Raw genomic sequence first — 13,816 nt, forward strand, 5'->3', positions numbered from 1 at the left:
ACTTCAGAGGTTCGATATATTTAAAGCTGATATATTTACAGTTTTAATGGTTTACAAAATTTGGTATGGCTGTTTATTGCAGTATTGTCCTGTATATTTTTTTGGAGGATGCCATACACTTCCTCTTCACTGCTCACATGAAAATGTGTTTGAGTCATGAAAAATTAAATAAATATTAATGAATTTACAAGTGTTGTGAATTACAGTATTTCTGGCTGCGTTTTTGGGTCTTGCATGTTCAAATAGAATGCTTGTAGTAGTTTCTTTTAATGAAAATTAAGCCTTTTAGCCATTTTGATGAATAAAACTTGAGCAAGAAAGATTATCATGGCTACAAGTGATAATCTCTGAAAATGAAATACGTGAAAATATATTCCTTGCCACCATCACCCTCGTCTTACTCATGGAAGGTTTTTAGGCAGTCATCATTTTACACATGTTTTGAAGTATGTACTGTGTAAATAGTACTTTAAAAATAAATTGGGTGGTGTTGTGTTTGCAGTCACTGTGCAGCCAAGAACAATGCACTTCTTACCATTTTCATATGGTGTGATATGAAATGCCATATCATTGTCTATTCTATAGGTTAAAAGAAACCGTTTGCTCCTATAAACTCAATTTTAACGTGTAGGTTACAAATGTAGCCATTACTTTAGATAAGAACTATACAATACATCCAAATATTGATGGATCAGTATTCTTGGCAATGTTACTTATGCAATTTCTTACCCTTCAAGTTTGGTATGTTCTCAGAGGTTGAATGTCATGTTTAAGCAGAGGTGTCTTCTTTTACTATGCCATATTTACTTTAGGGTATATACTTATGTGTGATGTCAGTTTGCATAACTGGTCTTACTGCATTTTCTCGTCTTAGTTTCCTGCCCTGAGTTCTTGTTGATACATTTCTAACACTTTCTATCTTCCAGTCTTATCTCCACGTGATACATGAACAGCCATAACTATCTTGTCTATGATTAGGTTTGACTTTACTATCTTGTTAGAGCTTATATCAAATGCCACAGGTAAATCTAACCTTATTAATAAAGATGTCCAAAGTGCCTCAACCTCATAAACCTATTTAATTAAAGAAATTCTTTTAATGATTAAAATTGTTGCCTAAAATAAAACTGTTCAACCGGAGCAGTTATAAAATGTTACACCACATTATGTTTGCTTATCCATCACCCATGAAAATAATATGTCACGCCAATATCTGTCATATCAACTTGATTTTCCGAGCATGATAGGCTAGCCTAACAAACAGTGCGGTCAAAATTGCTAGGTATCTGTAATAGGATTCAAACAGAAACATAGGCTATTAAATATGCATTTTAAACTGAACAGACACTGCAAATAGCCTTAAGTAGGCCTAATAAAGACTAATAAAAAATGATAGGCTACATTTAAACTTTTATTAATCTGTAAAGAAATAAAATATAATTTTAAATTGAATGTTTTGTCAACTCCTTTTTTACAGAGTCCCAGTTTAAGCGTTATGCTTAATTTAAGCTTTCTAAGAATTGGACTTCACACAAAAAAAGAGTCTCCTATGTCATACGTAAAATATGTAAATTACAAAAGTGTGCTTGTTCTCAGCGTCGAATGTTGCTTCATGAGCTGGTAGAATCTGACTGTACAGGTTGCCAGGTGTGAGTAGGACGGTCTCACTCTCAACAACGAGACAGACAACAAGACTGCAGCACGCTGACGACGACACACTGCTGTCGAAAGTTTACGAGCATTTGGAATATCGGCGACGGTTGAAGCTTATGGTAACGCTCTTACACCTGGATGTAACCAGGACTAATACTGAACACGACCTTCTCAGGTATGTATTTTGTCTATGAGAACAAGCTTCTGAAGTCTTTTATTTAATACATTCAATGTTCTGTAATGTTTCTGTCAACACTTTTCTTTATTGGCATCAATGGTTCCAAGAACATTTATCATCCATGGAACCCTTGCACAAAAGATTCTTTATAGTAGAAAAAGGATTCACATTATTAATATGTCCTAAGAAAAATGGTTATTTTAAGAACTGTTCAATTAAAGCTTCTTTGAGGAACTTAAGATGGATCTTCCTTGTGGCAAATTTTGGAACCTTTATTTTTAAGACTGAACACTGTAAATAGTTATATGATCTATAAGCTATGAAAACATGTTTTTACATTGTTTTAACTCTTCAAAACAGGTTAAGCAATTTTCAACTTTTTAAAATAAGTTATACAAGATTCAACTCGTTTTCAGTCAGTTTAATGTAATTCAAGTTGATTGTACTTAAAAATTGAAGGCAGCAACTTTTTTTTATTTTATTTACAGTGAACAAAAAAGGAAACTTTATTCACACAGTAGTCTGTTTTGTTTTTAAGAATGAAGCTTTAAATAATTAAATCATTTGTAATGCAGATTCAAATAAAATACTTTTGTGTGCTTATTGGTTTTACAAAAAGCTGGTAGATCAATCGGACCATTATTATTCAAAAAGTGGTTTGGTAAAACATCATTACCTTCAAGTTTACTTCACCAGGCGAAAGGCATGACCGAAATACCAAAGCAAGAGATGGGCAATGAGCTCACACAGGAGAACAGTCAGTCTGGGGAAGTCAGATGGACAGAAGAGAAAGAGGTGAGATTGAACATGCTGCTTTTACTTGGCAACACTGTATAAACTTTAATTTATAGATATGATCTTAAGCAGAATTATCTTGTACAGTTTGCTGTACTTTGTCCTGCAAAAGATTACAGACACTGTATCAGGATGAGATTACGCAACTGGCATTGATTGCTAAATGTTGTGAGATATTAGTAAGCTATTGCTGCTTTTACAGTATGTATTACACAGATTCACAAATATTATTATTATAATATTACAATATTATTAATATTTTTAATTTTTATTTATTTACTTGCTGTGATTTTACCTCACAGGGTCCAGAAGTCAGTGGGCAGAGCATAGCTGCACCTCAGTCACCTGAAGCATTGCTGTACAGTAGTTATAAACAGAGGAGTGACGAGTTTCGGAAATTATTCAGAGAGGTGCCTGAGTCTGAGAAACTAATTGCAGGTAAGACTGATAGAGGGAGTTCTGCAAACAAACACTTTTTTTTTTTTTTTTTTTTTTTAATATAATCAACTAAAAAAAAATGTGTTTTATACAATATTTGTATAATCATATTAGATGTGATTTGAATGATCCCTTTTTTTCCTAGACTACACCTGTGCTCTCCAGAAGGATATCTTGTTACAAGGCCGCATCTACCTTACAGAGAATTGTTTTTGTTTCTACAGTCATGTTTTTCGTGGTACAAAAGTGAGTTGTGCAATAAAACTTTGTCAATCTATGAATTATTATCATGCCATTACCTATAGTGAGCATATCTGAGATGCTTTATTAGGAATTTCTTTTATAGATTCCATTGCTCTGCAAAAAAATGACAATAAACCTGATTTTGACTTAGATCATGGTAAATATGAAGGATGTCACCTCAATGTCAAGAGAGAAAACAGCGAAATGGATACCAAATGCTATCCAGATCAGTACTAATTCAGAAAAGGTGAAGTTCAACGATCAATGTTTTTAATTCTTAATTTTGTCGTGTTTATGAAGATGGAAAGATTTATTTAGGAATTTTCCACAGCTGTTCTTCAGCTCATTCCCAGCAAGGGAGAAAAGTTACCAGAGTATATTTCGGCTTTGGCAGAATATTCTAATGGAGAAGGTAATTTCTTTCTTTTTCAGTACTTTTCCTTTTTAACTTCACTATCACTGTTCAAAAATGTGTTGTGACAGATGATTTAGCTAATAATTCCTTAAAATATGCATATCATCTTGGTTGTAAATTACTGTATGTTTTTACTCTACAAAACAATTTTTGCCTATTCTCAAATATGATCTGAAACAGATATAAATTATTTTAAAAAAATTATGAACACATTCTTAAAAACCCGTCCAATATCAATTTTAGTGTTCAGTGAGTCTTCATAGCCAACACAAACTATTTATTTGTGTTAGGTAGCCTAGGGTGATTAATAATGTGGCATATTAATACCATGTGAGGAAAACAGACAGAATAATACCCTATAGACCCACGTTCAGGGATGTGCTTCAGTGTAAACAACCTAAACCAGTAGGGTACACTTAACAAGGTAGCTTGAACATAGTTCTTTGACCTCCATTGAGGCGTGACGTTCTTCGTCTGAAAACATTGCACAGAGAAAATGCTGCCTCTCATACACGCAGAATTACAATGCTGAAATTACAGGAGGAAAATTAGTATGGAGATAAACGACTAAACCCAGATATAGTCCTACTGTTAAAGTCAATGAATAGCTCACCACTAGGCGGCGCAGTGGTGGCCTTTCGTGGCTTCCTGATTTCAGCATGAGTCTTGCGCTGGAAGCGCACAGGTTACTGGCGTTCAGCAGGTAGGTGACCCTACGGGGAGCCTTTACTGACCGTATAATTTAGCGTATGATTAAAGAACATATTCTAGTTTTAGCCGCTTCTTTGAATATTTGATGTAATTCTAAATAGGTGGGGGATTTTTGGAGGTTTATACATCCATAAAATGTTTTCTCTTCGGTTTGTTGTGTGATTGTGTCCGTGCCATACGGCCTTGAAACATTGTTTAGAATTTCGTTGCGCTTATTGGAAAACTTTTTTTCACACGACGCTGCTGAGAATTGAAGAATTTTTATATGAATATCTTTTTCATATGGCTTTTGTTGAAGTTTTCCGGTTGCTTTTTGTCGAACAAACTCTTGCTTATGTTCGCTGATAACGTTACTGTCTATTTACATCGCTGAAACGTCTCTACGCCTTATTTCTCTATGGTAACCGTAACTTAGTTTTCTGCAAACTTATCGTTGCTACTGCGAAACCATACATTATCATGGAATATTCTTCATAAATCTCCATCTTTCACGTTACTGTTGCTTGTCATTTGCCCTTCCAGCAGATTTGATCTTTGGTCAGTGAGGTGTGGAGCAGGTTAGGGCTGTTTTATGTGCTGGTTTAGATTAATATCACCACAGGAACTTGAATAGAAATGCTTAAGTAAATAGTTTCAGTTTTTATAAGACAAAAAGTGCATATAGGAGGGACGGAAATAAGTAAGTGTATGTTGCTCAATGTAACTTTCCTCTCTTGCAGAAATTGACCAAGTTGGAGCTGTTGCAGATGATAAAGCAGCATTATGGCAACGACTTAGGATTGAGTCATGATGAAATGGAAAGCTTACAAAGATCAGTAGATACTGTCACACCTGCCCTGCCCAGGTTAACTACACACACCCATTCACATCTACACATGCCAACAGCTGTTTGGACATGAGAGATTAGTTACTTTCAGGATTTCAGGTCCCATCTCTCTGTTGCAGTCTGAATATGCGTGGAGAAGATTACACCGGTCGGCCAGAAAGGCCCACATCGCTTCGTCTTCCCCAAGGGGAGATGAATTCTTATGAGGCCACCACAACACAGGGAGACGACACACAGTCTTCAGTTGGACTGCAAAGCATGCTCTCAGCAAATGGAGGGGTACGTCGATAAATATAGTTCCCTTGGCAGATGGATTCTTCCTAAAATGCTTTGTCTAATGACCCATATGGCTGGGCTTTTATATATATATATATATATATATATATATATTTCACTTGCTTTCTAAGGGACTTGTTGAGAATTTTGCTAGAAAAAGTTTTAGAATATTTAAAAAAAAAGAAAGATTTAGTACGTTTAAAACATCTTGAGTGATTTTAATCAAATACACACACACACACACACACACACACACACACACACACACACACACACACACACACACACACACACAAAAGAATCAATGAATCTGAGTTTTGAACCAGTTCAGTTAAACAGACATTTTCCATTGATTCATTGAAATTAATTGAACTTACCAACTCATAACATGCTCATGATTTTGAGTGTAAATTTGTGTAATTAAACAGACTTTAAGAAACTTAAATTCTTAAAATATATCATAATAAAAGACAATAAAATAATTTATATTCTTGATGTTGATTAATTTTATATTGACAGAACAGTCTTTGTGAATATATTGTCAATAATATATTACCCAACCCTACCAAATGGTCAACTTGTTAAATTGTTGAATATAAAGCTATGTAGTCAGCATTTTATTTTATTTTAAAGAAAGAAAAGTAGATTTTATAGCAAAGTCTTTAAAGTAGAGCTCATGTATAGTTGTTGATATTTGTGTTAAACCCTCAATAGGACGACTCTCTCAGTACCCCGTCCCATCAGCGCAGTCCAAATCTGTCATTAAACCGCTCGGGGTCTGAACGAGTGTCTAAACGCTCCTCTCTCTCTCTGGATCTAAATGCCAATGAAGACCAGCTCTCTGATAACAGCAGATCTGACAGCCTGGAGGAGGGTGAGATGAGTATGTATGTTGCCTGTTTCTCATTCCATGGCTGTGTTGATGCATTTTTAGTTTACTTTAGTATTGATTTCTTGTAGTGGAAGAATGTGAGACTGTGTCTCAGGGAAGGCTGTATGTGAACCGGGTCTTTCACATCAGCGCTGAGAAGATGTTTGACCTGCTTTTCTCCGATTCTAATTTCATGCGGAGGTTTATGGATGTCAGGAAGATCACAGGTACTTGGTTTTAAATTTAGTTTACATTTTAGTAGTTTTGTTATGTGCTTTTATCATTTCTAAGTTTTTATTTTTTTGATTCAGTTACCAAAACAATTTTTAATGGTTTTAGTATTAGTTAAAGGTGCACTCTGCATGATTTTCAGTTACTGTTGGTAAACACAACATTCACACTTGGCCCCTCATAAGCGCAAGCCCTGTCCCCTAATATCAGTTGCACATGCAGCCCAACTGTCTCAAGAAACTGAGAAACTTTCAATTATTGTGCTTATCATCATGCATAAATAGCATTTTTTGTGCATTATATGAAAGAACAGTTATGCTAATAGTTAGATGACTGGCTGTTGTTTGCGAGCAAATTTAGCCATCTTCAGTCTAGCTCGCTAATAAACCTTAATTACATGTCATCACAAAAATGTAATTACAATGCCTAGTAATCTGTCAAGTTACAGATAGTAGTCAGTAGCAACATTAGCGAACTGTTTTTGTGTTGAGACACGACAACTTAACAGAACTTCCCAAGCTTCAGACACAGACGATACAGTCCCACCCTCACTTGCTCTGCACAACGTTATTAGTTAGGGTTACACACCCAATGGCCAAAGGTTGCAGCCCAGAAATGTACTGAGCATAGCAGTTCAAGAAGAAAATATGAAAATGCAGGCACAGATACAAGCACCACACATTTCTAGGGGGCCATAAGTAATGATTGAGAGGCATTATTTTTGTACGAGTTTATAAATCCTGCATTGTGCACCGGTAATGATAACAAATAATGGATTTTTGCACATATTGTTTTGGCATACTGTTTATAGTAACGAAAGCATATCGTCTGACAGGTGCAAGCTCTACCTCTTGGCAAAGAGAGGCCTCTGGCAGTATGAAAAGGACTTTGAACTACACCATCACTATTTCTAACCCCCTTGTCGGAAAGTTCTCCACTGCCACAGAGAACCAGGTTAGATTCGCCACTGTATGGCTCTGTCACAAAATCTAGTGAGCTGCACCACTATTTACTTCCTACACAGGAGCCTCAAAAGTGACCGGTTTGTGGTCAAACAAATATTAAAAACGGTTTAACAACCTTATTGAAAGGCTGCATTTCTTTGTTTGCACTATCAGTTAAAGTGCAGTATTTGGTTATACCACATTTATATTTAGACATGGATGGCAGGAAGGAGCTGTGGCTGTGGTTGTTATTTTTGTGATATTAGCATCTGTCACTCCTGTAAATCTGACAAACTGCCACGTCCAAGTTAGTTGTGTGTGCTTTGTCAGTTTTTTCAACTTAAAACTATAGAGCAGTTTGCCAGTGTAATTTCCACTGCATAGAGTATTCAGCTCTTGTTCTGTGACGCATAGAATGACAAAGTATATAACTACTGTTCTGTTCTCTGTAAGACAGTTAATTAGACAATAGACAGTTTTTGGTTTGATTGTATTATGCAACAATTAACATTTATAAGAAAATGACCGTAATTACAAAACCACCTTCTTCCAATTATTTGATCTAGTTGATTGCACTTTAAAGTCGATGCAGTCAATTAGATTGAATAATCACAATAAGGTTTAAATGCTATAATGGTGACTGGCCTAATGACTACATTCATATAATGAATGTAAACACGGTGACAGATAGTGCTAGTCAATATAGACTTAGACATACAGGTGACTTTAAAGATTACGTTTTTATATTTGGAAATATATTTATTTGCCAGTCGTAAATATTTAAGGATCACTTTATCCAAAATTTAAAAGAGATATTGTATTTCTGGCCTTACTAAACCGTGTATGAACAGGACCATATTTAGCAATCCAAACAGGACTGACAGCTGTATTGTGCTGCTGTGTGAATGCAGCCTCTGTGTGTAAGTGGAATATTTTCTGATTTCTGTGCATTCTAGACACTATATAAAGAGTCACGAGAGGGTCAGTACTACATGATAGATTCGGAGGTCTACACGCATGATGTCCCTTATCATGACTACTTCTACACTCAGAATCGCTTCTGTATCATCCGTAACTCCAAGCACAAGTGCAGACTCAGGTGAGCTGGTCTTAATATCTGTGTGTCTAACCTCTTTCGTTTTGGCTATGGCACTGAAATCTCTTGATGTGAGAGCCATTTAGTAAATAATTGAACTCGTGATCTCTTTCTGTTCAGGATTTACACTGATGTCAAATACAAAAAGCAGCCCTGGGGTCTTGTTAAATCCTTTATCACCAAAAACTCCTGGAGTGGCCTTGAAGACTACTTTAGACATCTTGGTTAGTATGATTTTTTTTTTTTAACCCTCCCTAACACTCTATTTTACCTCTTTGAAAAAATCTATCGAAAACCAAATTTTATTGTTCTTTATATGTCCATGTGGTGTTTTCAATATGCTTTAAGACAAACCCATGGCTGAATATTTTCTCCTTAAAACTGCAATGTACAGTCTCAAAAATGTGGTTTGAAACCGTTTCCTATTGTCACAAAAATGTAACCAATCCCGGGTGGGGCTTTTCCTATCAGTGAGCACAAAAACACCTTTAAGAAAGGACAATATAGCGGGTGAATTTTGTATATGATGTATATTAAGATGTTATGATGAACTATATGCCTTTCTCCACTGATGTTCTAAGTTATTCAAAGCATTTCTAAGAATGCAAATTTTTAGAAGGCAGCTGTGTGACTCTGAGATGGCAAACGGGAACATGGTTTGTGTAACATTAGCAACATATTATCAGCTGTTTGATAATGTAGTCAAGCCAAAGGCTAATCATATCAACCCGACGTTGTAGAGGGCGATATATAAAACACTTTAACATTCTATTACATCAGCTTGTAGACGACCCTGTATATTTAGCTCTTTCTATACTTCTTCTGAATCAAGTTCCTGGTTGAAACATATATGGCTGATTTAAACCAATATTTCCACTTGCCATTGTGTGGCGTTTACTATAGTTGACTGAGTGGGATCAAGTAGTCCGAGCTGGTGTGATTGAGTAGAGGCGGGGCCAAATTTGCATATTCATGGTTCTGCGTATACTAAGTGAAGCAAGGGTGTTACGTTCAAGCTGTTTTAAAGCATAAAAATACATTTTCACAGGATTTTTTTTAATATGTCATTTTGATTATCATAGATGAGTTTTAAGGGATAAAATAATTGACTGCAGCAGGGGGACTTTAACTTCATGGTCTGTAGGATGTGGCCATTTTCTACATGTCCTAATGTCACTAATTAAAATATATAAGTGTTTCTTGTTTCATTAAAGTGAGCAGAACAGCAGACTCCACAATACTTTTCTTATCGACTGAGAAAAGAAAGCTGGCTAATCGCTTCTGTGCCATGGGATGTTGGATTAGGGAATCGAATGAGTAATGAACATTAGTGACTTGCTCTGAGTGTCTTGGGAGCACTGTTAACAGCATGGATGTGTCCATTTCCTATTGGTGAAATGCATCAGTTGGATCCATTGCCTGCAAGGCCATTTTCTCCATTTAATTGCAAAACTACAGGGATGCCAAAAGCCAGATCTCTAACCAATCCAGTGACCTCCAGGCTCTCATATTAATGCAATTACAATGATCTTTACCTCACAATGCACATCCCAGAGGCAGAGCTGCTTGAAGAGGAGGGAGAGTTGACTCAAGGTAGCGGAGATGCTGGGAAGACGAGTGGTTTGCGCAGGAGGCGAAGAACCTACAGTCGCACCCTACAGGAACACAAGAAGCCGGGGAAGCAGTACAACACTGACTCTGATCAGCAGAGAGGTGGCACCATGGGTATAAATATCTTTTTTTTTTTAAAATATCTGATTCCAAAATCTCTGCTACTGGCCATAAAATACTAATAGCCCCTAGAAACAGATACTCATACTAATCAGATGTGCTCATTTGGTGGTCTATGCTTTTTTATATTCAAGCAAACATGAATATATTGTGTTTTAGACTTAAAACAATTCTGTTTGCATTGCATTTTACATTACAGGTGCCATGGACATAAAGAACACACCACACAGATGGAACATCACTTCAATTGTAATTGGGATGAGCTTAATGTAAGGCTTCATTTACTCTAAGCCCTGTTTCACACCTCATACATAAGCAGTGTAAGATAAGCCGTTTTTACGCGTATGCTAGGGTTCGTGTACAGTGTGCATGATCAAAATTTTGTATCATTACAGTATGCGCATACTGTACATGCGCAGCCTGATTTTTCTAAACACACACATGCGCATTGATTCTTTTGCACTAATTAGTTTGTCCACATGGTGGCAACAGTGCTACAGGGCCATCATTTCACAAGGTAGTTAAAGAAAAAAATTAATCATTTTTTGCTTTTTTTTTTTTTGTGGACCACCTGTGTACGCATAAACGTGAAATGGAGTATACTTTGAAAAGCTATGCGTACAACTTGCGTATGTGTAAAGAAAGGTATGCTTTGGGATTTAGAGCTCTGTCACTAACAGTGTTTCTGCTGTGTAAACAGAGCTACAAAACATTACCACGTAACTACAGTTTTTCTTTAATAAAAATCTCAAATCCTAAAATGGTTATTAGAATTTGCCTATTGAGAGTTATTAAAAACTTGAAGGGGACCACATTTACACCTAAATGGTAAAAAAAAATCTACATGGAACAGAACTTTAACTTGATAAACAACTTAAACAATCTAGATTCAGTCAGATTTAATGAATAGAAAGTGTTTGTTTGAAACCCAAAATTCCAGAAACTTTCACTGTGTATCTCAGATGTATTGTCAAAAAAAAAAAATCCATCACTACATTAGCATATATTGCAAGAGATTATATACTATACAATTATATATTATACGTTATCTGCTTAGTTCAGAAATAGAAAAATAGAGATAGAAATAGAGAATCTGAGAATTCTGTAACCTGTTGACATAAATATGCACTGCTTACATCTGCGGTGTGAAACGTGGAAGGAAGACTATTCATTTCAACCATGGTCATTTAGAATTATGTACGAGACAAATACTTAATGTGCTTATGAATGTGACATTGTTTTGCCTTTCAGACTTTTCGTTCTGGTGGTTCTGAACTTGGGGCTGTTCTTTAAACTTTGGGCCATGGAAGATGTCGCTCATCGTATGTATCTGAACACCAAGCACAGAATGGAGGAGAGAGTGGTGTCTAGGTAAAGGCTCTTTCAAAAGACATTGTATTTTGCTTTTGGTACATTTTAATGAACAACATTGACTTACTAACTGTTTTTATGTAGTTTGGCACCTGACCTAGGGCCCAGACAGGGTATGCCACACAGAAGTCGAGAGGAAGCACAACTACTGAAAGCAGTACTGCAGGACTCCATTAACCTTCTTGAACAAGTATGTTTGGGTGCCATACTGTCTCTTATTCAACCCATCCTTCAATGACACATAAATGCAAAACAAACTGTGGTTGTTCACCGTTACTCATCAGTGAGACTTCTTTCCTGTCCAATTTGGCAGTTCTTGACCAGAAATGTCGATCTTATGGTGTTAGTCAAAACTATTGCTACATTTACATTTGTCATCTCTTTTGGCTAAGAGGTCTATTATGTAATTTATTTATTTATATTTCTGCTGCTTCCTTCTTCACAGCTACGCAGTTCTCTAATGGTGCTTCAGCAGAACTTTCAGGTCTACAACAGGTCCTCCTCTCAGCTTTAAATGGCATTGGGTTTGGCGACCTGACAACACAAGGGTATTCTTCCCATAAGACCTGTCCTCGCTGAGGAGTGTTGCCATAGGGCTAGTCACCCCAGGGCAGACTCGTGGCCATGTTCATCATCTCTCTGGGCTTTTTTTCTTGTGGTTGGATGTTTTTTTAAATTGTCAAAGCTGTTTTTGTCTTGAATGGGATCTTCGCACTAGCACACTAAATCTTGCGAGTTTCCTCGTGAATTTGCAAACTTGAACTTGAAGCTGTAGGAGAAAAGTGTCTTTTGCTTATCGTTGATATTGCTGAAGTGAAGGTAACAGCAATGTAGCAGGTTTAAACACAAAAGGTTCTCGTGATCATGTTCTGAACTGCCGGATGCTAATATGATGTCCATTTTTCTGGACTACAACAAAAGCTTTAATTCTCAGATATGTAATGGATTCAGTGCAGTTGCACATGTCCTTCATTTTGATTATGCAGGGGGCAATGCAGGCCCGTTGCCCCCGGTTCACATGTTAAAGATCTGCCTAAAATTTCCTCATGTGGCTTTTTTGTCTTGATTTAGACAGCGCTCTTGTCTTTAGATACCTCTAAGAATTTGTAAATGATTGCACCTTAAAAAACATTATTAATGCAGGGATCACTACTTACAAATGATTGTGCATATTAAAATTGTAGAATGTTTGAAGTTCTGAATGCTCATCGGGATTTTAATAATGTCTTACAGTACAGGTTCATATGGAGAAGATAAAATCTCTGACATTTACTGTAAATGATGAGTGATGTTTTACCTATAAATTGTTTACACGTCTTTAAATACCACTTTTGGTTGTTCAACAGCTTTTAGGGACTGTATTGTCTCTGTGTTGACACATTCATGTAAATGTTTACTTGGGAAAATCGTTTTATAAAAAAATTGTGTGGTTATACTCAAGCATTCCAAACAGAGAAACATTAGGTGGATGATTGTGTATAGATGTCTATTTTTTCTCTGAATATATTAAGACATTTCTTCTGAAACTATTTATAAATAAAATTCAAATGTTCAGTTTGTGAAGTTTACATTTTATTGATTCATTTTTCTTTTTTGAGATTTTTTTTTAATGATCTTGTTGGTAACATCAAATATGACAACATTATTGCATTGACTTCATCTCAAAACAGTGCCTTTAAACAGATGCTGTCTTACTCCATAGGCTGTGACAACATGCCCAAAGAAGTATGCATTTACATTTTTAATTACTTTATAGTTTGTTTTATTTCATGTGTGCTGATTTAAATGACAGAAAACTAGCTTTTTTGATGTTTTAAAGGCTGCGGATGTGCAGATGTCCTCTATGACGTCACGCGACGTAAATATTCTGTCAATAAAAATAAAATAAAAAAATATGTTGCATTGTGTTTGTCGAGAGGCATTTAACAAAAGATTGTCTTGCCCACAGAACGATTCTCTATTTCAACATTTGTATTTTCAATTCAATGTCCACTAAAAGTGGGGGGTAAAAGTAAAGTCATATTTTGTTGTTTAAAT

At 36.0% G+C, this 13,816-nt stretch overlaps 1 protein-coding gene across 2 annotated transcripts; it reads left to right on the forward strand.

Annotated features, from left to right (window-relative positions):
- The first annotated feature begins 1,629 nt into the window (after nucleotides 1-1,629).
- gramd1c (GRAM domain containing 1c) lies at nucleotides 1,630-13,651 on the forward strand. 2 transcript variants are annotated; one of them, XM_079863966.1, is made up of 18 exons: nucleotides 1,630-1,828; nucleotides 2,528-2,626; nucleotides 2,929-3,064; nucleotides 3,210-3,310; nucleotides 3,459-3,554; nucleotides 3,639-3,719; nucleotides 5,153-5,277; nucleotides 5,379-5,538; nucleotides 6,250-6,418; nucleotides 6,496-6,633; nucleotides 7,473-7,591; nucleotides 8,538-8,680; nucleotides 8,798-8,901; nucleotides 10,232-10,402; nucleotides 10,608-10,677; nucleotides 11,660-11,779; nucleotides 11,864-11,969; nucleotides 12,225-13,651. In XM_079863966.1, the coding sequence occupies exons 2-18, from the start codon at nucleotides 2,537-2,539 to the stop codon at nucleotides 12,291-12,293; spliced, it is 1,998 nt and encodes a 665-aa protein (XP_079720092.1). In that variant the 5' UTR covers nucleotides 1,630-1,828; nucleotides 2,528-2,536; the 3' UTR covers nucleotides 12,294-13,651. The 2 variants fall into 2 exon arrangements, with proteins under 2 accessions (XP_079720092.1, XP_079720093.1); XM_079863967.1 differs by having other exon boundaries at nucleotides 1,664-1,828; nucleotides 6,250-6,409.
- Nucleotides 13,652-13,816: the final 165 nt, after the last annotated feature.

The sequence above is a fragment of the Squalius cephalus genome (assembly GCF_949319135.1).
Source record: "Squalius cephalus genome assembly, chromosome: 25".
NCBI lineage: Eukaryota > Metazoa > Chordata > Actinopteri > Cypriniformes > Leuciscidae > Squalius > Squalius cephalus.